This window comes from Phyllostomus discolor, chromosome 7 (assembly GCF_004126475.2).
Source record: "Phyllostomus discolor isolate MPI-MPIP mPhyDis1 chromosome 7, mPhyDis1.pri.v3, whole genome shotgun sequence".
Classification (NCBI taxonomy): Eukaryota; Metazoa; Chordata; class Mammalia; order Chiroptera; family Phyllostomidae; genus Phyllostomus; species Phyllostomus discolor.
The window spans coordinates 81,726,890-81,750,345 of NC_040909.2; the positions used below are offsets into that span (position 1 = coordinate 81,726,890).

The 23,456-nt window shown below is 36.2% G+C and overlaps 1 protein-coding gene across 3 annotated transcripts; it reads right to left on the reverse strand.

Moving 5' to 3' along the window:
* Nucleotides 1-1,266: 1,266 nt before the first annotated feature.
* Nucleotides 1,267-16,832, reverse strand: LOC114502111 (fatty acid-binding protein, adipocyte). Of its 3 annotated transcripts, none has more exons than XM_028517879.2 (4): nt 6,403-6,494; nt 3,579-3,751; nt 3,010-3,111; nt 1,267-2,844 (listed from the first exon to the last, which is right to left on the reverse strand). In XM_028517879.2, exons 1-4 carry the CDS (start codon nt 6,473-6,475, stop codon nt 2,794-2,796), a joined length of 399 nt encoding a protein of 132 aa, XP_028373680.1. In that variant the 5' UTR covers nt 6,476-6,494; the 3' UTR covers nt 1,267-2,793. The 3 variants fall into 3 exon arrangements, with proteins under 3 accessions (XP_028373680.1, XP_035886953.1, XP_028374761.1); XM_036031060.1 differs by lacking the exons at nt 3,579-3,751; nt 6,403-6,494 and adding exons at nt 13,995-14,167; nt 16,676-16,832 and having other exon boundaries at nt 2,779-2,844; XM_028518960.2 differs by lacking the exons at nt 1,267-2,844; nt 3,010-3,111; nt 3,579-3,751; nt 6,403-6,494 and adding exons at nt 12,078-12,441; nt 13,097-13,198; nt 13,995-14,167; nt 16,676-16,832.
* Between the last annotated feature and the right edge of the window lie 6,624 nt (nt 16,833-23,456).

Sequence of the window (23,456 nt, forward strand, 5' to 3'; positions counted from 1 at the left end):
GTATTGGGCAGAAAAAAAGAAACCTGGTGCATTATTCTTTGATAATAATATTAATCATGGTTCTAGTATGATTGATCTTTGGAAAATTAATATTTTCCTATGAACATCTACATGTATTTAAAATATAATGGTTTACTACTAAATTATTTTCAACAAAAATATTAAATAATAAAGTATATTTTTTCCATGAGGTTCATAAGATATATTCTACTTCCTTTTTTCAAACCCTTTTGGAAAGTGAGTGAATAATGGCTTTTCGTTGCTTAACTAACTATAATGAAAAGTTCTATTATTTCCAATAAAACTTGATTAAAATGCCATATTATCATTTACTTATAGATAATGATAAATCTAATACAACTTGATAAATGTGACATGTTATCACTTACTCATAGATAATGACATTTAAAGCAAGTCAGATACACCAAGGGACTGATCTTGTAATGAATCTAAGTATAAACTTTAATGAATTTTTTCTAACAGACATTTTAGCATGATTTGACTGAGAAAAAAAAAGAAGACAGTAGGGTTTCTTGATGCCTCTGTTGCTTGTAACATCAGAAGACAGTTGTGAACTCCATGTCTGACTCATATGCTGTGTTCTAGCACCCAATACAGCATGAACAGACAGTGGTCGCTGAGTAAGAACTTATTGAATGAACGATTTCCTCAAGAGTTTTATGTTTGATGCCACCTACTAAATAGTCAAGTGTTGGAAGCAACCTAAGTGCCCAACAGTAAATAAATGGATAAAAAAAAACTATGGTACATTTACACAATGGAATATTACCCACCAGAAAGAAAGAAGGAGCTCCTACCCTTTGCGACAGCATGGATGGAACTGGAAAGCATTATGTTAAGTGAAATAAGCCAGGTGGTAAAAGACAAATACCATATGATCTCACTTATAAATGGAACCTAATCAACAAAACAACAAGCAAGCAATATATAACCACAGACAATGGAATTAAGAACAAAATGACAGTAACTAGACAGGAGGTGAGAGGGGCATAATGGGGGGAAAAGGGGAAGGGTTGTCAAGGGGGGTAGGATTGAAGATGGGAGGTAGAGATGGCTGGGATGGAAGGAAGTTGTGTGGGGAAATGGAGACAACTGTACTTGAACAACAATAAAAAACTAAGCAAATAAAGACCCAACATCAGGATTCTGTTTCTTGTGCTTTGATCTCTCACATTTGAGAGGAGAAATAAGTCTGGAAAATGCAGAACTGTATTATTCTTTTCTTAATTATGCCTCTGCAAAGCCAAAGATTTAAATAAAATAAGCCTAGTATTTTTTAGAGTGTCTTCTCCCTGATGATTGTAGAACACAGCCTCAATCCTTAACTGAGGTGTTACTAAGGCAGCTGTCCTCTAATTAAGGAGTTGTGACCCTTTTGTGCACAGGACATTACCTTGGGGGTTAAAACCCTCATTGACTTTTGGAGAGCAAACATGGTTACATTTTGTACATAGTTGAGCCCTTTAGGGAAGAACCAGCAAGGACAAGTCATGTGGAAATGAATGTCATTGCTCACACCTGGCAGCTGTGTGACCACCACCAAGGCTGTCACTTCAGCTGTATGCTCAGAGGTCTTCACGATTTCATCTGACAGCCCTAGTTTCTTTCTGTGTGGGGGTTCAGTTCTGGTCCCAACTCCATACTCAGTCCTGTACATTACCCTTCAATTTTATCCTAACCATGATGACTCCCCTCCAAGTTTGCCCGGGATGGTTCCAGTCTATGCCTCTCATCCAGGTGTAATCACTGATAGTAACCCTTTCCAGTTTTACTTTCCACCAGTATACATGACAAATGACATGGATATTCTACTTAAGCACCCATTAAAGACAACTCCAGACTTATTTTTGACCAACTATTATTTATTTTTTTAAATTTAAGGTGCAACACAATACTTACCTATTTTTTTCTCCTTTTCTCTTCTCACTGCTACAAACATTCTGTTTTTTAGGATTTACCTTTTAATTTTACCTCTATTGCTAGGTTTTGCTCTAAGCCCTAAAAGTACTTCCTAGTGACAGTACTTAGTTAAATTATTAAGGGACTTTGTGTAGCTTCAATAATTATATTCTTACTGGGCATTTAGAAATTCAGGGCTGGCATTTAATGAAATATAGTTCTACAAAGACTACATTGTAAAAGTGGTGGCAGTAGCCTGGCTATTTTAAGTGGGTTTATGGGTAAGGAAGACAATAATTGTTTTTAAATGTTCTTCTATGATAATTCAACCACAGGGTATGATTTCCAGGCTCTATTTTGTTATCTACCTATTTATCTATCCATGTGTATACATCTATGTATACATCCATCCATCCATCCTGCTTTAAGCGGAGCCAGCTTTCTGCAAAAATAAAAAGCCAGCAATGTCCATTTTCACCACCTGTGTTGCCCAAAACAGCTTCCAAGGATTACAACATTTCCCCCTTGGAGGTCACATGAATTTCCATAGAGCACCATTTGACAGATGCCCTAATCTAAATGGAACTGTTCCCCTGGAGAGAACTCCAGACTGTAGAAGTCAGGTGGGTAGAAGACAAAGAGAATATTAGTGCACTTACAATCATACCACAGGCAAGTAGCTTCTTGCCCCACCAATTTATCAGATTGTTTCTAACTCTCAATATCACACAGCTCCAAACTACACTGAATTTGATGCTTTTATTGAGCAAATTTTTATGAAGCAATTTTTAAAATCATTGGCCCTGAAGCATATCTTCATCAAGCCCCCATTTTCTGTTAGTGAGCACGTTTTCTCTGATGTAGACACTTTCCTCATGCTTTTTTGTAGACTCGTGTGCTGACAACATTATTCATGGTATGTTTCTAAAAGCAAAGAGGGGTTTGTTAGAGCTGGTAGTTGACAGGTTAAGCTTTCTGTGCCCCTCTTCCCCAGACCCTCAAATTGGGATGCAGACAGAGCAACTGAGTAACTTGAGAGGCCTACTTCAAATAGGAGCATCTAAAAAGTTTCATTTAGAGAAAACTCACCGCTACCATTTTTCCATCTACAATGTGTCTTTTGATTGTTGTCTCTTTACCAAGCCATTTTTGGACATGGACCAGTGAGTCATCATCTAGTGTTATGATGCTCTATAAATGCGTAAAGGAATCAGTTAGAAATAGCAGTTCACTACATTCTAACCTACATAAGACTACTTTTTAATCTCTTTTGAAATTTTTCCTCCAAAATCCTCACTTCAGTTCTTGTTATAATTTAATACTATAAAACTAGACAAGTCTCAAGAGAGCATTCAATTAATGCCCTTCTCTCCCAAATGATACACAAACTGTTTGTGGATTATTGTTTTCCTCTATAAGCTTTTTAATACAATGGCAAAGAGAGATCTGAAAAAAGGTGAAAAACATATTAATTTTTTTGCCTCTGTTAAACATCAAAATGATTTACAAAAAGACGGGCTTTAAAGATGTACAACATTAGTGAATAAAACAAGTCCTGGCTGACTTGGTAATTAATCAAATTAGGTATGAATAAACCTTTCCCAACCACCTTCTTGGTTTTTCCTGATTGGGAAACATCAGGATGGTTTAGCTCTTACCTTCACTTTCCGGTTATCTGCTGTTGTTTCATCAAACTCTTCCCCTAGCTTGAAGGAGATCTCAAAGTTCTTGAAAGAGCTCTCTGTTTTGATGCTCACCTTATCCCCATTGGTGCTAATACTGATTTTTGGCTTCTCTAATGCGGCTAGGTGCCGGATTGTAACAGGCACTCCTGTAATGCAGAGAAAGCAGCAGGCTTTCTTAAGACATTTAGGAAAAAGTGCTAACAATTATTTTGGAAACAATTTAAAAATAATGCATGCTTCCCCCATTGATATTTTGGATGATGTGAGGTAATTTCTTCAATGTTCTCTGTCATAGGTGAATCGAGCCAGACTCTCCCAATCAGAGGGTATGTCTGGTAATTGTGCTTGTTACTTTGCAAAGCTAACTTCATTTTTTGAGGCTATGCTTCATCTAAAGTGAGTATTTGTATAATGCCTTTCAGGTAATCAGATGCTGGTTGGTATAAAGGATGTCATTATCCTCATTTTGGAGATGAGGACACAGGGGTCCAGAAAGTTTGGAAGGATCACTCTAGGTGATGTGTCTGGTGGTAGCAGAGCTGAGACTTAAACACACATTTTCTAATTTTTTAGGAATTTTAGCATTTTTTCTAAAAAATCAAGAAATATAATCTTCAATGTACCTAAACTGCTTTAAAAGAACATGACTTAAAAAGTTCAAGCACCTGTCTCATTTGTAGGTTCAATACCATCTTGTTGAGGAGGTAACAAACAACCATTTGGCTGAGAACCTAGCCCTATTGTTCATGTTGGTCCATTGTCCAACTTGACCTCTACAGAAGGTCCAGAAGAGCTGACTCAAAATCAGCATCAAAATCAGACTCATTTCACGTTCAGATTATGGAATGAAAGAACAATCTGACTTCAGAGGAACAGTGTTAGACATGTCCCAGAAGAAGGAAGGGTGATGTCATTGGCTTTAGCCCAAGCTCCAACTTTGCCAGCTTTGGCATGTTATCTAAATAGTCAAATGTGCACAGCTATAGGACTTACCTAACAGGTGTGTGTGTGACAGGTGAAGTAGAAGGGCTTACATTGTAAGTGGTGCACATTGTGAGTAGGTACATTGTAAGTAGGTTCTCAGCTGTTAGGCCCTCTTGCCTCTGCCTAAGTCCAGCTCCCAACCAACACAAACCCTTTTGCCAGAAGTCCCAAGTTTCTTAGATACCCCCAAATTTAAGCTCAAAACAGGTGAGTTTATGAATCTATGAAGAGATAGAAAAATATTTTTTAATTATTCCCTGAGAAGTTAATACAGATTATGAAAAAATACAAATATTGTATTATGAGCACATTGACTTCTTATGTTCCATTGCAGACTGGTACACCCACCTTGGAAAACAGTATGGAATTTCCTTAGAAAACTAAAAATGGAACTGGCTTTTGACCCAGCAATTCCACTGCTGGGAATATACCCTAAGCATCCCAAAACACCAATTCAAAAGAACATATGCACCCCAGTGTTCATGGCAGTACAATTTACAATAGCTAAGTGCTGGATGGGCAACCTAAATGCCCATCAGTAAATGAGTGGATAAAAAAAACTATGGTATATTTACACAATGGAATACTACCCACCAGAAAGAAATAAGGAGGTCCTATCCTTTGCAACAGCATGGGTGGAACTGGAAAGCATTATGTTAAGTGAAATAAGCCAGGTGGTGAAAGACAAATACCATATAATTTCACTTATAAGTGGAACCTAAGCAACAAAACAAACAAGCAAGGAAAATATAACCAGGGACATTAAAATTAAGAACAAACTGACAGTAACCAGAGTGGAGGTGGGAGGGGAAAATGGGGGAAGTGGGGGAAGGGTTTTCAGGAACAACTGTAAAGGACACATGGACAAAGCCAAAGGGAGGTAGGATGGAGGGTGGGAGATGGAGATGGCTGGAATGAAGGGGAAATTATGTGTGTATGTGGGGGGGAATGGAGCAACTGTACTTGAACAATAACATTTTTTTAAAAAAGAAAGGAGTCGAATGAAGCCCAACTTAAAATTAAACAATAAAACAAAATATAATAAAAAAGTAAGTTAAAAAATTATTCACTTTATCACTTTATATAAGATTTATTATAGCAAGGGACATTTCTCTTAATTAAACATTAAAAATTTCTTAATTAGGAGTTCTTCTAGCATTATTAAAAAATAGTTTAGCTGCTATAAACCCAAGACACTGTAATAGATGTTTACACAACTTGGGTAAGAGCTCAAGGATAGGTAGGGTTCATATGTCTGAGAAATAGCCAATGGTGAGATATTTAATGAGGAAAAGTGTTTCATTTCTCTGATGGAAAATTTGAAATTCTTCAAAACAATGTTTTAAAAATATCTTCCACAGTTATCAAACTCTAAAAATTAACCAACTAAACTTTGTTGTTATTTCTTTTTTGAAGTTACAACTTAAAGCAGACCTTGAAACAAATTTAGTTGATAAATTTAATTATAGATAGTTATTAGTATCTATACGTTTGAAGCTGGGAAAAGCTATTTGATGAAATAATCAAGCTAAAGAGAAATTTAATGAAGAGGTTATTTTCAAAATATTTCTTCAAATATTTTTATTAACGATAAATGGACTTAAATATATGAATGATGACTAGAAAGAAGTATATGTAAACATAGTATTCCCAGAACAGAGAATTACTACTAGTAATAAAAAAGCAAAAGTAGCTACATAAACTTTATTAATCTCATGTGAATGTACTCTAGGGTCACTCATGGTAAAGTGCAAACTCAACCCCATCACAAAATATGTGGCCAGTTTCCAAACCTTGCAATGGTATTTCTCACCTAGTTGTTCCAAGTATTCCTCAAAGTTTTCACTGGATTCCAGTTTCCAAGTTCCCAAAAAGGGCTCGATCATGATGGAAAGCTTGCAGAGAAGAGGCACTCACAACCGGAAGCCAAAGAGCCATAGGCAACACAGTGCTACAGCATCTTCATTTAAAACACATCTTCATCACATGACTCTTTTGAAACGGCCAATGAGTAGCAGCAAGACCAAAGAGTCCAGGCATCAACATTGAGTCATTTTGTCTACCTCCAAATTAAGAAGCAGAAAATTAACATGGGAAGTTGAATTTAGGTCAATGATTATAGCTTCTGGCAAACAGAGTTATACCCCAGGTCCACCTGATAAATGTAACTTGTGGAATGGAAATAATTTTCCATAGATATTGGCCTTTTGAATTAATATCTAGACAACACTGAAGGAATCTCCTGAGAGGTGTCTAACAAACATCTGACTGAGGTGTTGTCCCTCCTGATACAAGGACATCCTTACTTGGCCACACCTCAGCTGGTTTTTTGTTTGGACGAGTCACATTACCAGAGATCTCCCTTCATTAAAATAATATCTTCCCCTCCCTTCCTTGCAGGGTTGATGAACTGATAATTGCTTGGAGTGAAGTGTGGGCTATCATTAATTTTATCATTGTTCTTCATCAAGAGTGATTGTGAACAGGGAAGAAAAGTAACAATTATCATTAATTAGTGCTCTGTGATTTAAGCTAAAAAATGGTGGTAGGGCTAATGATTGTAAAATTCATTTTTTAGGCTTACAAAGTAAGCTCAATTTTAAAAAACACTACTTGAAATTGTGAAGGAAAGTTTACAGGGGAGATATAGTATTTTGATATATGCATTCTAAAGACAAAGAAGCAGATAATTTAATCTTTGTGCATTTATGTCTGAAATCATCTTCCACAACCCAAGTAGTGGAAGTGAACTTTGCAGGCACTGTGTTTACTAAAAAGGAGTTGAGTCAGAGGCTGCAGATTTGTGTCACAGCTCTGAGCTCCAGTTGTTTTGATGAAGGCTGGAAAATCAGAAGAATATTCATACTATTTTCTGCCTGTGTTAAATATTACCTCAATTCATAGAAATATTTATTCAAACCATCTCTTTGTTAAAAAAAACAATTTTTTAAGAAGGTTGTTGATGTTTTGGCACCACAAGTTTATAAATTAAGTAGGCTAAAGAACTTCTTTTGATGAAAACATATAAAAAGTAAATTTATAATGCAGTATCTTAATAGTCAGAATATTTATTAAAATATCAGGAAGGCAAAACAGGAAGCAAACTCCTTAGAGTTAGTTTCAGGAAACTAAGACCTGGGCTCAAGGTAAGTGCCTTCACAGTTGAAAATGTCCTCAAAGATGAAGTTCTAATGAAGAGCACTTGACTAGATCCTGCCTAACTGGTAATAGGTGTGTGTGCACTCTCTTCTGAAAGACAGCAAACATACATGGTTGCATGTGTTTGCCAGTAGGCTAGTGGGAAAAAGGTCTTCCATTGGTGTAACCATCCTTTCTTTAATTACCCTGCCAGAAATCAATCCTGTGGCCAATTTTAGCACTCAGAAGGCTTGTGAGACAAGTGGGAGAGTAAAATTTCGACTTCTATCAAATGTCTTTACCCCTTGGAGAGAGCCAGAGGGGTAGTGTCCCTTTGCCTCTACACAGTTTGCTTTCTTGTGTTACCAACTCAAAGATAAAGCCAAAACTGAGAATGGCAGGGTCCAAAGCAGAGAGGAACTGAGGCCACTTCATTTCTGAAATTCGTGTTATATGAATTGATAAACTCCATGATTATTTAAACAATTTTATGTCTGAGTTTGTGACTTGCACCTTAAGCCTTCATAGTCAGTATACCTTTGTAAATAGCTTTCACCCAAATGATGAATTTGAACTCTCACAACAACCAATTACATGCAACATAGGATATTAGCCCTGCATGCACCACTGCATCACCCATCTTTCCAGATGCATTGCCAAAATCTCTGTGACACTGGCTCAGAGCTAGTTGATCCCTATCATGTGATACAACCTTATTTTAACAGAAGTTTCTTAGAGAACTTTTCCTATAGTATTGCCAAGAATTAATCTCCCACTGTCCCCTGAACTACTTTGTGAATTTATCAAGCAAAGAAAATATTTCTTAGTCACCTCTGTATCCCTAAGACATTGCCTGGTATATTGCAGGTGCTCAATAAATGTTTGATGAATAAATGACAAACGGAATAAGCAGTATTCTCTTCTTTATGACTGACAGTTGCCCTCCTTACTGATCCTTGCCTCTCTAACAGTGACTATCGATAAGGTTTGAAAATATTGTTCTCACCTGCCTTGCTTGTATGAAGGGTCTTCAGGGATTCTCAGCCTCTCTTACCTTAGCTCAGTGTCTCATTACGATCATGTAAGTCTCCATCTTCAACCAAGACAGTTCCCTGCTGGTGACACTGCTGCCACTGCCAGCCTTTGGCACCTTTGAGTATAAAAAACTAACAAACCAGTGGGTGGGCTGGGATGGGAGTAAAGGACAGAAAACTGTACTTGAACAATGATTAAAATAAAATTTAAAACAAAAAACAAACCCCAAACCATTTCCTCAAGTATTAATGTTTCAAGTTAGAATGCTCTTAATTGTTAATCCTAATAAAAGAACTAGAATACAGTAATTTGTTATAGAACAGTTACATGTTTTATTTTTATAATGATTTCAATGATTATTTCTTTGTTATCTCATTTTATATGCTTCTACAATATCTCATTGTCTACATAAACTTTCTTTCCTGTGACATCTTAGATATTAAATTATTTTTAATAAATTTTAATTTTAATATAATACATTCTCCAATGGTAAGGCACACTGGTAAAGTTACTATCAGAAACTATGAAAGTTTTCAGAAATATGTTTCATAATTTATTGTTATATGTATAATATTTTACCTGGACCACACTGGATTTTTTTTCTAAATTTTTCATTGTGGTAAAATACATATAACATAAAATTAAGTACCTTAACCAATACCATTCAGTGGTATTAAATACATTCATACTATTTTGCAACCATCCCACCATCCATCTCCAGAACACTTTTCATCTTTCAAAACTGAAATTCTGTTCCCATTAAAAAATAACTCCCTTTTCTTTTTTCCCCCAGCCCCTGATAACCACCATTCTATATCCTGTCTCTATGATTTTTATTACTCTAAGTACGTGAGTGGAATCATGCAGTATGTGGTGGAGGTTTTTGTTTGTGTAACTGTTTTATTTCACTCAGCATGTCCTCAAGCTTAATTCATGTTGTAGTATATCTCAGAATTTCCTTTAACTCTTAATATTCCACTGTATAAATAGACCATATTATGCTATCCATTCATCTGTTGTGCAACACTTGGATTGTTTCTATATTTTAGCTAAATTCTTATGATCAGTAACTTATCTTTTGGCCTGTTGATATGTTGGTATTATACAGAGGATAGGTGTTCAGAAAATAATGGACATATTTTTAAAAGAAGTATCACAAACACAATTATATCAACAAATGTTGATATTTTAACAGATGTTGGCTTACTATAAAATGTAAGTATGTAGTTTAAACTTTTCATTCTATGTACATGGAACTCCAATGTTCTGGAGAGGTGCCTCAAAGTTTCTACAAGGCAGAAGAAATAACTAACATGCACACAGACACACACCTACCTGAAAAGTCTCCTTATCATTTTTGTTTGTGTTATATATTGGAATTCCATAGGGTTTTTATTTGAATAAAAAATTCCACTGGTGAGAAAAACTTGGAAACCACTTTGAGGACATTTGCATCACTACTGATTACAAGGCTGTCACATGATTTCTGAAATGAGTATTTTGGAATTATTTGCACTCAATTCTCAAGACTCCAGAGATAGCCTGGTTTACCAATAACTTTTCAGACTAAAAGTTGCAGCCTAGAAATCTTTTTCTGTGATGTGCATTGCTACTCTACTTTTCTCTCTCATTGCTACAGGACTGGTAGGTATGAATAACAGCACTTGAGCCAGCTGCATTTGTTTTGTTGCACTTCACATATATTGTGTATATTCTAGAAACTGAAGGTTTGTGGCAACCTTTTGTTGGGCAAGTCTGTAAGTGTAGGAGACCATTCTGCGTGGCGTGGGCCCAGCTCCCACTCAGAGATGCACAGGACCCATGCCTACAGATAGGTTCTGCTGTGGGGAATCAGGCCTGCAAGGTGCCTAGGCCGCTTTGAGTCTTGCTCTTGTTAAAAAACTCCCTCACCATGAATTGAGGACATTTACTGCAAAGTAACTTCCTAAAATCCATGCTAAATCTTCCAAGGATGAGTGTAATCCGTTCAACCACTTTTGCTTTTTCATTTGCAAATATCCCTCTTTTGTGATATGATTAGCAGTATTGGCTCCTTTGTTTTCTGTAAAAGGTAACCAACAAAAGTGAATCTGTGCATAGTAAATGAGGACCATCATGTTATGTGCCGAGAAACCCAACAAAGGTGGTCACGACAAGGGCCAAGGCTTTTGCCCCCCTTGAGAGAAAAGTCATGCTGTCCCTTTTCCTCCACTGGACTCGGTAGTCTGTGTGAATGTCTCATTTCATCCACAATGACACAGGCACTGAGGGCCAGTGTCTGGATCATGTAGGTGCCATTTTTCCAATAATATCTGCTCACATTGTGTCTCTGGGTCACATTTCAGCAGTTCTCACAATATTTCAAACTTTTTCATTATTATTATTCTATTTGTTATGGTGACCTGTGGTTAGTCAACTCTCATGTTACTAGGGCAAGACTCTGCCCCAACAATAAGATTACAACTCACTAAAGGCCCAGGTAATGGTTAGCATTCTTCAGCAGTAAAGAGATTTTAAATTAAGGTCTATACATCTCTTTAGACATAATGTCATTACACACTTAAGAGTATAAACATAATTTGTATATGCACTGGGAAACCAAAAATTCATATGATTTGCTTTATTGCTGTCCTTGTTTTACTGAGGTACTCTGGAACTGAGTCCACAAAACCTTCTAAGGCTGTCACCTCCCTTAACCATGGTTTCACTTTTCACAGTTTTGGGTATCCAAGGCCAACTGCAGTAGAAAAATATTAAATGGAAAATTACAGAAGTAAGCAATTCATCTGTTATAAACTGCATGCTATTCTGAGGAGCTTGATGACATCTCACAATGTTCTTCTCTATTCCATCGGGGATGTGAGTTGTCCCTTTGTATCCCCATCCATTAGCTACTCAGTAGCCATCTTGATTGTCAGATCATATATCACAGTATCATGGTGTTTGTGTTCAAGTAAGCCTTATTTTACTTAATGATGTCAAATTCACAAAACTTCTATTATAGTATGTTGTTATAATTGTATTTTATTATTAGTTTCTGTTCATCTCTATTGTGCCTAATTTATAAATTAAACTTTAACATAATTATGGATGTATAGAAAAAACATAGCATATATTGAATTCAATACTCTTTGTGGTTTCAGGCATCCACTGGAAGTTCTTGGAATGTATCCCTCATGGATGAAGGGGAAATTACTGTACTTTTAAAACTACCTTAGGTCTCTGCAAGAGTTACTTTACTGAAGATACACTGAAGAACTTCATATTCCATAATAACATGTTTATCAATTTCTACTAATGGAAAATTCATGAATATTAATTTTTACCTTGGATTATTTATGAAAAATTACATTGCTTAAACCAGAAACAAAGCAATAACATAGTTTTCTATTTCTCTCAGTTATAAGTAAGAAATTCTCTGGCCCAATGAATAAATCATTACATCACCTTCTAACTCTAAAACATTTTATTTAATCAATGAAATGAAATCACATTGAGTAAAATCAGATTGGCAAAAAATTAGTTTCTTGCTCATTAGTGAAAAGTAGCAATGTGTGTTTGGACAACATATCCAACAGAATGGTATAGAGTTCGATGCAAATTTTCATCCAGTTCAGTGTCCCTTGGTTTATGCTCTTTCATAAACTCGGGTAGAAGTGACGCCTTTCATGATACATTCCTAGACACAAAAAAATTCTTGGTCAGTCATGGGTTTGTTTATTGTCTCCTTCAGTGTTGGGAAGGAAACAATACTCATTTGAAAGATATTTGTTCTGGACTGTTATGTATACCTGATGTTGTAATAAATTAGGAAGATATAAAGACCAAAAAGATACAAGTCTTTCCCTTAAGTAACTTTACAATGTTGATGGGGAGTAAGAAATAAAAGGAAATGCATAATACCACATGGTGCATGCTTTGAGGGGTCAGGGAATGCTTCCTGGTAGACAGAATGAACAGGCTGAGCTGTAAGCATGAAGACCAATTATGAAACCATGAACCCAAGAGAATCACTTTTTGTTCTACATAAGCAAGAGCAAATACCTGTTTGCTTAGGTCGAATGATAATTGTAAGATGGCCTAGTTCTGGCTAGTGTGGCTCAGTGAATAAAGTGTTGACACTCAAACCAAAGGATTACCAGTTTGACTCCTAGTCAGGGCACATGCCTGGGTTGCAGGCCAGGTCCCCAGTAGGAAGCATGTGAGAGGCAACCACACACTGATGTTTCTCTCCTGCTCTTTCTCCTCCCCTGCTCTATCTCTAAAAATAAATACATAAAATCTTTTTAAAAAGATGGCTTAAAAGTAGAATCTAGCAGCTAGAACGTACTCACCACCACAAGTTTATCATCCACTCTCTTTCTCTTTATGGTTGTTGACTTTCCATCCCATTTCTGCACCTGTATGAGGACACCTCCATCTAAGGTTATCATGCTCTGCAGGTGCAATAAAAAATGATTACAATTTTTACATGGTAGAGGGAAATAAAAAAATGCATCACCTTTGTTTGAAGGAATCTTTTGAAGTCATTAGAGATTCTAAATTCAAGAATATATTGCAACAGGGAAATAAATGAATGTCAAAAACAAAGGCATACAAAGTTATATATACATTATGATCAAAATATACAAATATGCATTTGAAAAATACTATGAAAGAATATAGGTAATAAATTTATGTTGAGGTGGTAGTATTATAAGTGATTTAAACATTTCCCCACTCTTTACAAATTTCTCTAACATTATGTTACTTTAATCCACTTAAATATTATATAGATGGGTCCTGGCTGGTGTGGCTCAGTGAATTGAGCACCAGCCTGAGAACTGAAAAGTCACTGGTTCAATTCCCAGTCAGGGCACATGCCTGGGTTGCAGGCCAGGTCCCCGGTTGGGGGCATGTGAGAGGCAACCAATCAATGTAACTCTCACACATTGATGTTTCTCTCCTTCTCCTTATTCCTCATTTCCCCCTCTCTAAAAGTAAAAAAAAATAAAATCTTTAAAGAATATATATGGGATGACAAATAAATTGTTTCTTAAAATAACAATAACAACTTTATAAAAAGGAGTAAAATTCACAAACTAAATATCAAAGGCAACACAGTTCAGATGTAGATCAGGGATCCTCAGCCTGTGGTAGGTGGTTTTTGCTCCTTATAGAATGGCTTCTTGGAGGCAGCAGTTGGTCGTTTAGCAGCCAGGCTTTTCCTCTGCTTCAATCCCTATTCCTCACCTTGACTTTTCTGTCATCTGCTGTGACTTCATCAAATTCCTGGCCCAGTTTAAAGGAAATCTCTGTGTTTTTAAAGGTACTTTCTGATTTAATGGTGATCACATCCCCATTGACACTGATGATCATGTTGGGTTTGGCCATACCAGCCACTTTCCTGGTGGCAAAGCCTACTCCTATGGGTGGGAAGAGAAGAAACATCAAGTTTACAATTTTCTCTGACATCTTTAAAAAACAGCTGTAGTATGTCTACATGTGTGCATGTGTGTGTGTAAGTTGGAGCACATGCATAGAGGGGAAAACTGGTGAGTTTCTTAATTGCCTCATTTAAACAGCTCCTGCAGACAAGTAAAGAGGTTAATATTTAAAGAAACATATGATGTGCAATTAGCTATAGATTTGCTCTTTAACTTTTCCCTCTCCAGGTCAGATGCAGCTCCTCAGGAGACCCACTATTAATTTCAACAAGAATATGTACAAAGATGAAGTCTTCTGAAACATATGTATTTTTAAAAAGCCACTGCACTCTCACATTAACTGGCCATCACAGCCTTTAAGGCAGTACCTGTCATTTCACTCAATTCGTGAAACAATTGGGGGCACTGTGACCTTTTTTTTTCTTAGATAAAAGTGTTTTAATCACAGTCCAAGATGGAATTCTCAATAGGATATTGAGGCCCATATAGAGTTACTCAGTTAAAAGAAATTACCTCTTTGTGCATCCAAACTTATATTTCGTGGCACTTGCTGCCCACCTAGTTTGTTAACTTTTTCACATTACTCTATCACAGAATGAAGATTTTGATGAATTTCTCCACAGGCAAAATGCGTCCTACATTTATACCATTTTAGAATGGTGACATGACTCCCCAAAAATTATAGGAAAGGTAAAGAGGATCTAGGTATAAATTGTAAAAACCTCAAAATTTAACAAATCACTATTTTATAAGTTTAGTAATCAATACTTTGATTCCCATTCACCTAAGTTCTAATTCTCTCCCTCCCTCTCTCTCTCTCTCTCTCTCTCTCTCTAAGAGCAATCTACTTTTCTTGTGGAGGGTATGGGATAAACAATTTACCACCCAACTGACACAGCAGTAACTTGAATTCACTGCATGTGTGATACAGAATTTACTACGGTCAATGGATGTATTGGATTTTTTTAAACACCTGTATATCAATCTAAGCTATTGGTTTGACTAAAGGTTGCTTACAGATACCACAGGCTAGGGGGATCATAGAGAGAAATACTGAAGAAAACAATTGGTGCTGAGGCTCTGATTTAGCTCACTGGTAGAGAAGAGAATATGTTGCTTCATCAAGTCCTGACTCTGTTATCAAATACAGGGGGTGAGCCAGCACAGTGACTGGATGCACCACCAAGTGTGATTCCAGAGTGGCCACCTGTGGACAAAATCATACTCTCCACTTTCCAGAATCTGTTCTTATTTGGCTGATGAAGGTAATACCTGCTTACCCGTTATCAATTAGAGTAGCTAGTTTCAGGAGTTAGCTTATTGTCCTATCATCGTACTTTCTAATTTTAAAACACAGTAGAAGAACTTAAATATAAATATTAAAAGTGTAAAATGTTTTTTAAAAATCTGTAGGTAAATAGCCTCAAATCTTGGCATTTCTATATCAGCACACATTAGTTTATTGAATCAAAATTAATTGGTATTCTAGAAAATTAGGTCTCACTCATGCTAAAGTTCCTGATTTCCCTCTTTCTCTATAAACAAGGAAAACAGCACTTATAGACAAGCAAAAATATTCTATGTGACTTGGGGGGAGGTTAAATACTAAAATGTATGGAGTAAACCATAACCCCTAATAAAGATATTGTGTGGAATTTCTTTCCAGTTTGCCCCCTGGATATGACTTGATCATGCATAGGGGTAGGGGTAGGGGAAGAGGGGCTTTCAAGGTGAAGAAGCCTGAAGGTGGGAATCTGCCTCCCTACAACCTTGCTTTTCCTCCTTAATTACCTGAGGAATCTTCACACAGCACATTGGCAACGTTAGCAGTGTCTAAAACCCCAGAAGCCTCCACTATCAAAGAGGAGGTATGTTATGTATGTAATATTTTCCTTTTAAATTACTCAATAATTCTATGCATCCATGGATTTGCTAGTCAGAGAACTATTTAAGCCCTCCAGGGAACATGCTCTCTAAAATTAAGATTTTTGTTCCCATAAAACCACCACATATTTTAATGTATTAACATTAAGATAGTAAAGTAATTGGTCAACATAGGTTTACTTTAAAAATTATATGAAGATGAGAAATACAGTGCTTTCAGTGTCAAAGGACATTGTTACATGCTAGGAAATAAATATGGTTTTATGTCCAAGTTATTGCTTTTTTTTATGAAAGAAAAGCAGGGAAAAAGCCAAGTAAACCAAAGATACCCAAGTTTAGCAATCAAATAAAATCTTTTCATTTCTACAAACTATACAAATTCCATTTAGACCCTTTTTCATATTGATTAGTTCACCTGACATTGTGACTTTGGTCTACAATGCTTCTACAAACAAATGATTCTCAGGTGCTATTTTTATAGTCTTGATATGGAAAGCAGCATTTCATATCAGGACAATGCTTCCAGAGTGGAAAACAGCCATCAGCCCCTTTTCTCCAGAGGAAAAGATATAAATACAGTCCTCCCACCACTCATTCGCTTACCCACTTCTTTCATGTAATCATCAAAGTTTTCACTGGAGACAAGTTTCCAGGTACCTACAAATGCATCACACATTTTGCAAGCTGTCTAGGATTATTCTGCAAGGTGGGAAGAAGCTGCAGCCTTCAGGAAGGTACTGTGCTTGGCTGAGTCCAATTAAGATCCTTTTAAAGGTGCCCAGAACATGTGACCTAATGAAAGACCAATTGGGAATGATATCAGAGTATTTCCTTCATTACTAGACTCTGCATTTCCCCCGTCTGAATCATATTTTAATAGAAATTTCTCAACTTTGTTTGTCCCTGGCAAATGGTCATTGGACCCAGAGGGCAAATTATTTTTAACCACTTACAGAATGTTTTAACATGCTTGTTTTGATGGTTTTAATACTCAGTGCATTATATTTCCCCCTATTATTTTCATATATCTTTAGTGTAGAGCAGAGCAGAGTAATTGTCTTGGGATAAACTTTGACCCCCTTTTCTGGAGTTTATATTAAATTACAATTATGTGGTTCTTTTGAATTGAGGAACATAAAAATTACTTTGGGGATTTTTAAGTAATTGCAAAGGGTGTTTGGGACAGTACTTTCAGGGAATTACCTGGCAATTAAAACAAAATAAGTAATGGCCTTTAAAAGTACCCCAGGTTTCTCATTTAAAATGTTTTGCATAGATAAAAAAGAAAAGTAAATTCAGTTAATCCACTAGCAGTCTGGACTGTAGATTTAACTGATAAACAATAATTTAGCCTCACTTTCATTCCCTAAATGAGAGCATATGTATTTGATTGATTTCCACAAACTCTAAAAAACAGGTCTCAGTCCAAAAATGTAATCCTCATACTGATAAAATTGTTATTCATTCCCTAAATTACGTTATAATCCCTCAATTTATTCAGATCTAAAAGGTGTCACTTTACCTGAGAATGATCAGAAGTGGTCTGGTCAGAAACTAACAAAATCTTATTTACCTCTTTCACATAGTGAATCATATATGAGACGAGTAGTAATAGTTTTCAATTCTGCCTTGCCATACCAGAATGATCAAAGATGGTGTGTGCACAACAACTCTCATAAAGAGCTAGATTTTAGGAAAGAAAAAAGAACTAAAATGTTGTGGAGGGATGAGCCACTGCTTTGTGTTTCCACTGAAAAGTATTTGCTGAATGCACAATCAATTCAACTGATTCCCATACCTATGCCAGTGTCCTGAAGGATTCCCTAAATGTTTGGGGAAGAGGATATAATAGTAATTTTTAATTGTTGCATTTGTTATTGGCACAGTGATTTTGTCTGTCCACTCTAGATGGCTGCATAGACTCAAAGACTGCAGATCATGAACCACTTTAGGGGCAGGATTGTTATTATAAACTCCCCTGTTGGCCATTGAACAAGTAAATAAAAATGACTGATCTTAATACAGAGATAACTTTGTGTCATGTTCTAAATTGATAATGGTTTACTTTTGGGTTTGTTTTTGTTTTGTGATGCTTGCTTTTAAGACTATTTTTTAGAGAAGTTTTAGGTTTAAATGTCTCTTTCTTTTTCTTCCTTTCAGAAAGTGGCAGATAATTTTTTTTTAATCCTCACCTGAGGACATACCTATTGATTTTAGAGAGGAAAAGGGAAGAGGAGAAAGAGGGATAAAAACTTTGATGCCAGAGAGAAACATAGATTGGGTGCCTCTTGTACATACCTTGACTGAGGACTGAACCTGAAACCTAGGCATGTGCCCCAACTGGGAATCAAACCCACGAACTTTCAGTTTACATGATGACACTCCAACCAACTGAGCCACACTGGCCAGGGTAAGAAGTTTTAAGTTTACAATAAAATTGAGAGGAGGGTTCAGAGATTTTCCATATACCTACTGTCCCTCCACTGCACACATGCATAACCTCTCCCATTATCAACATAACTCAGAATGGTACATTTTTTTAAATCAAGAATGAACCTACATTTATTGACACATTGTAATCACTCCAAGTCCATAGTTTACCTTAGGGTTACTCTTAATGGTGTAGACCCTATAGGTTTGGACCAATGTATATGTCATCATTATAGTGTCACACAGAGTAGTTTCACTGCCCTAAAAATCCCCTGTGCTCTGCCTATTCACTTCTCCCGCCACTTACCCCCCACCATTGTTATTTTTACTGTCTCCATAGTTTTGTCTTTTTCAGAATGTCATGGAGTTGGAATCACACCATAAGCAGTAAGATTGGCTTCTTTCACCTAGTCATATACATTAAAACTTTCTCCATGTCTTTTTTTTTTTTTTTTGGTTTGATAGCTCATTTCTTTTCAGCACTGAATAATATTCCATTGTCTGGATGTACCACAGTTTATTTATTCATTCACATACTGAAGGACATCTTGGTTGCTTCTAACTTTCGCAGCTAAGACTAAGCTTCTATAAACATCCATGTGCAGGTTTTTATGTGGACATCACCTTTCAAGTCATTTGGGTAAATACCAAAGAGTATCATGGCTGGACAGTAGGGTAAGAGTATGTTTAGTTTTGAAAGAAACCACCAAACTGTCTTCCACAATGGCTGCACTATTTTGCATTCCTACCAGCAATAAGTAAGAGTTTCCTGTTGCTCCACATCCTCACCAGCATTTGGTATTGTCAGTGTTTGTGATTTTAACCACTCTAATAGATGTGGAGAGGTATCTCATTATTGTTTTATTTGGCATTTCCCTGATGACATATTATGTGGAACAACTTTCCAACTGTTTATTTGCTATCTGTATATCTTCTTTGGTAAGGTATTTGTTTAGGTCTTTGGCCCATTACTTAAAATGTATTTATCTTTTTTATTTTGGAGAGTAGAAGGGGGTAGATAGGAAGAGAGAGAGAGAGTTGTTGTTCCACTTATCTATTCATTCATTTGTTGATTCTGGTATGTGCCCTTACCAAGGGTGGAACATGCAACCGTGGAGTATCAGGACGATGCTCTAACCAACTGAACTACTGGGCCAAGGATTTGGCTCATTTTTTTAATTTGGTTGTTTGTTTTATTATTGTTGAGGTTTTTAAAATTAAAATATATTTGACATATAACATTGTACAAATTTAAGGTATACAACATGTTAACCTCTATCATGTTATATAATTATCCTTTCTTCTTAGTGATTAGAATCATTGTTTTTAGTCTCTTGGCAAGTTTGATGATTATAACACAATATTGTTTATGTATACTACACTATGCACTAGGTCTCTGAGGCTTATTTACTACTCTTATTGTTGGGTTTTTAAAATACTTTGTATATTTTGGATAACAGCCTTTTACCATGTGTCTTTGCACATATTTTCTCCCAGTCTATAAATAATGAGGTTTTTTTGAAAAATATATGTTGATGCATTACTCTAAGTAACAAATTATTTAAGTCAGATCTTCAAATGATTATCACATTTGAATATGTATCACATGTATTGTAATGCTGCAATAACATCATTTTTAGAGATGGACTGTCCAATATTGTCATTCTTGTTGATATTGAACACTTTAAATGTAGCTACTGTGACTGAGAAACTATTTAATTTTATTTAATTTTAATTAAAATTTAAGAAACAATCATTAATTCACTTATTTAAATATTTTTAAACATGTTTGAAAGAATTTGGGTATGTGAATCTACTTTTCAAATATAAATGTTATGAAATCTGAATATCTATAAAACATTTCAAAAGAAAATTTAGAGTCTGAATTGAGGTGTACTATTACTATAAAATACAAGCTGAGTTTTGAGGACATATGAAGTAAAAGTATAATGTCTAGTTAAATTTTTATATTGATTATATGTTGAAATGACAAATTTTAGATATTTTGGGTTTAACAGAATACATTACAAAAATTAACATATTTTTCTTCTACTTTCTTAACATGGAAACTAAAAATTTTAGATAACATATGTGGCTCACATTATGCATCTATGGGCAGCACTTTTTTAGGAACCATTGTGACACCATGTTCATTGGAGTATGTAGCAGGTATGTCAGGCAATTTGCTAACCACTGGGCGGTTCAATTATGAGCAAGTCACACCAGATACCTGCTTGCTTTTATAGAGCTTACATTCCAGTACCAGAGAAAATACAAATTAATAAACCAATTACAGGTAATGTGTTTCAGTGAAAACAGAAGATGCTATCTGTCACATGAGTGCTATGAGAGTTGCAACACTAGATGGGTGGTCCAGGAAGGTTGGCCAAAGGAGGTAAACAATGAAGTTGATACCTGAATGCTGAGAAGAAAACAGCCTTGGAAGGATCAGAAAAAAAAAAAAAAAGAATGTTCCAGACAGAGGGAACAGCAGAAGTTGCTGATTTGCTTTTTCATCCAAACTTGATGACCAACAATAAACCATGATAGGTGTATACACATACTTACAAGCATGTGTTCCTGCTGAGCAGAGTCCAAGCTCCATTAAAGCAGGGACTTTCCTCTAGATTGTTCACTGGTGGATATCAAGTAATTAAGTATTCAGTAAAATACATGGAGGAAATCTTAACTAGGTAGGTTAGTGGGAGTCTACCAATACCCCTGCAAAAATACTTCAAGAACATTTCTGTGGGTCAGTAGCCTCATGTTCCTAAGTCAACACATTTGGTGCCTGATCACTGTTGGAGAAACTCCATAGTTGAGATTATCTAGAAACAACCACTGGTTCCATGAATAATTTCAGATAAACAGGAATAGTAGTAACCTGTCGGAAAGGGTCTTGGTAACTTAAATAGCAATGGAAGAATCAAGATGTGAAAGGGAGTTGAGTCTAAATGAAGAAATTTCATGTTATCAGTTGTAAAGTATCAAAATGGGCTGGTCAGAGTTACGTACTTGAAGGGATGTTAAAAGCAACCCAGTTTATGTTCAAAGACATGGGTCATCCTGTAAAATGCTAATACCCTTTCTATGTACAAGTCCACTAAATTATGTATCATGCAAAGAAGAGAATTTTTCTAGACAACAAGCTGTCCAGAAATTCAACACAAAGACCCACTCTTAACATTTTAGGCATTTCCTTTGCAATATAAGCAATTACCTATTTCTTCCATAAATTGTCTTCATTACAGTTCCTAACACTTAATCTCACTCCATGGATAAGATAAAATGTTCTCTCATCAAATAATCATCATCTTTCACCACAGTGTCTATGAACAGCTGTGGGAATAACATGGTATATAATCAGGAAAATCTACAAAAATAATTCATTATTACATTATCCTAGGTTCCATCCTGCTTGATGAATATCCTCCCAAGTATTAATGCAGGGAATTCAAATTAACCAAAACTTTAGTGTTCATTCTTTCTTCAAAACTAACAGAAATTATGCTATTCATATTTTCAAAGCTGATTTTATTGTATAAAGCTCACAATGGCAAATAATTTTCACACACAAAAAATTTTTGCAACCCTAGTATGTCCAAGGCACTGTGCTAGGTGCAGTGAGAGACTATAATAATAAATAGCTTGCGATTTCTGTCTTTCCTTAATGATCCAAATTCTATTCTAGTTGCCAGCCTAGGACCAAATTAAAATACAAAGCCTTTTTAGATATTTTATTTTGACAATCATCTTAATAAGAGCATTTTTTTGCACATGAGGCACTCCCAGCTCTTCTAATTTCCTCACACTTTTATCATCTTTTATTAGCATAAAAATGTGTAAAAGATAAGTGACAACTTCATCCCAATTTCCCCCCTTTCCTGACCTCCTTTCTCCATCCTGAACTTTATGTTTCATTCATGACTTAAAGTTCCAGCACTTTACCCATTCCCCAAGTCCTTGTCAGATTAAGGCATTGACTAACAGAAGGAATGAGATGTGGGGTTCAGGTACATGTAAAGCTGGATGCTCGGGTGTGAGTTTTAGGCCAGTGATCATGGTAGAAATCTGTGTTTGGCACAGATAGATTGGCACTAGGAAGGGGGATTATAAGGCATACAGGTAGCAGATATAAATTCTCTTACAAAGCATGAGTTAGGAGACAGCAAGGTGCTGAGCAGAGGGAATGTCAATGAGCAATGGGTAGGCAGGGGGAGAAATGAAGAAGTGATATAAGAAGGGTACAGAAGGCTCCTTTTTTTGGAGGGGAGCCTGGTCCCATAAACAAGGTACATCAGAGAAAATTTGCCTTTGATCATAAAAGTAATTTCCACAGGGGTGATATGCTTTTGTTTACAAATATACATATACAGCATTAAAATGCACATGCCAGGCCAGCCTCTTTCCCCAGAGCTGTGGGGAAGGGGTCTTCAGTGGCTAGTCTTGCTTTGCTCTGGAAGTGTGGCCTGGGGACATGGTTCCAAACCCTCAGTGCTGACTGGGGAGAGGCAGGCCCTGGACAAGACTGACTGCCTTGCACTTTGCTCCACTCTGGACAGCTTCCATGGAATGCATCCCCCTGACCTTTGCCTGTGTTTATTTCTTCTGGAGGAAATGAGGGTATTTTTTCTAACAATTTTTAAGTTGAAGAGGAAACAGCCAATCTCTGGATAATAAAGACAAAGCAGTGATGAGAGGGAGTATTTTCACAGTATGTGTGTGGTAGGTTAAGTCAAGGCTTGTTGCCAAGGCTCTCCTTTTACTGAAACAAAGTTCCTAATCATAATGCATCATTATTACCAATGTTTTGGGGTTTGTTAGAGTTTTAAGATGAAATGCTGATAGGAAATTTAGGGACATTTTATGAATTTGGTTCTCCTCCAGCCCCTCAGAGTGGTGGGGACACTGAATGTGATAATTGTTTTCCATTTCTCATCCTAGTTTTAAAAGG

Coding starts and splice junctions, on each gene's coding strand:
- LOC114502111 (XM_028517879.2), bottom strand. CDS start 6,475: ATGATCGAGCCCTTTTTGGGAACTTGGAAACTGGAATCCAGTGAAAAC. Junction 3,752..6,402: donor GGAATACTTGGAACAACTAG/GTGAGAAATACC, acceptor TCTGCATTACAG/GAGTGCCTGTTACAATCCGG. Junction 3,112..3,578: donor CAGATAACCGGAAAGTGAAG/GTAAGAGCTAAA, acceptor ACGCATTTATAG/AGCATCATAACACTAGATGA.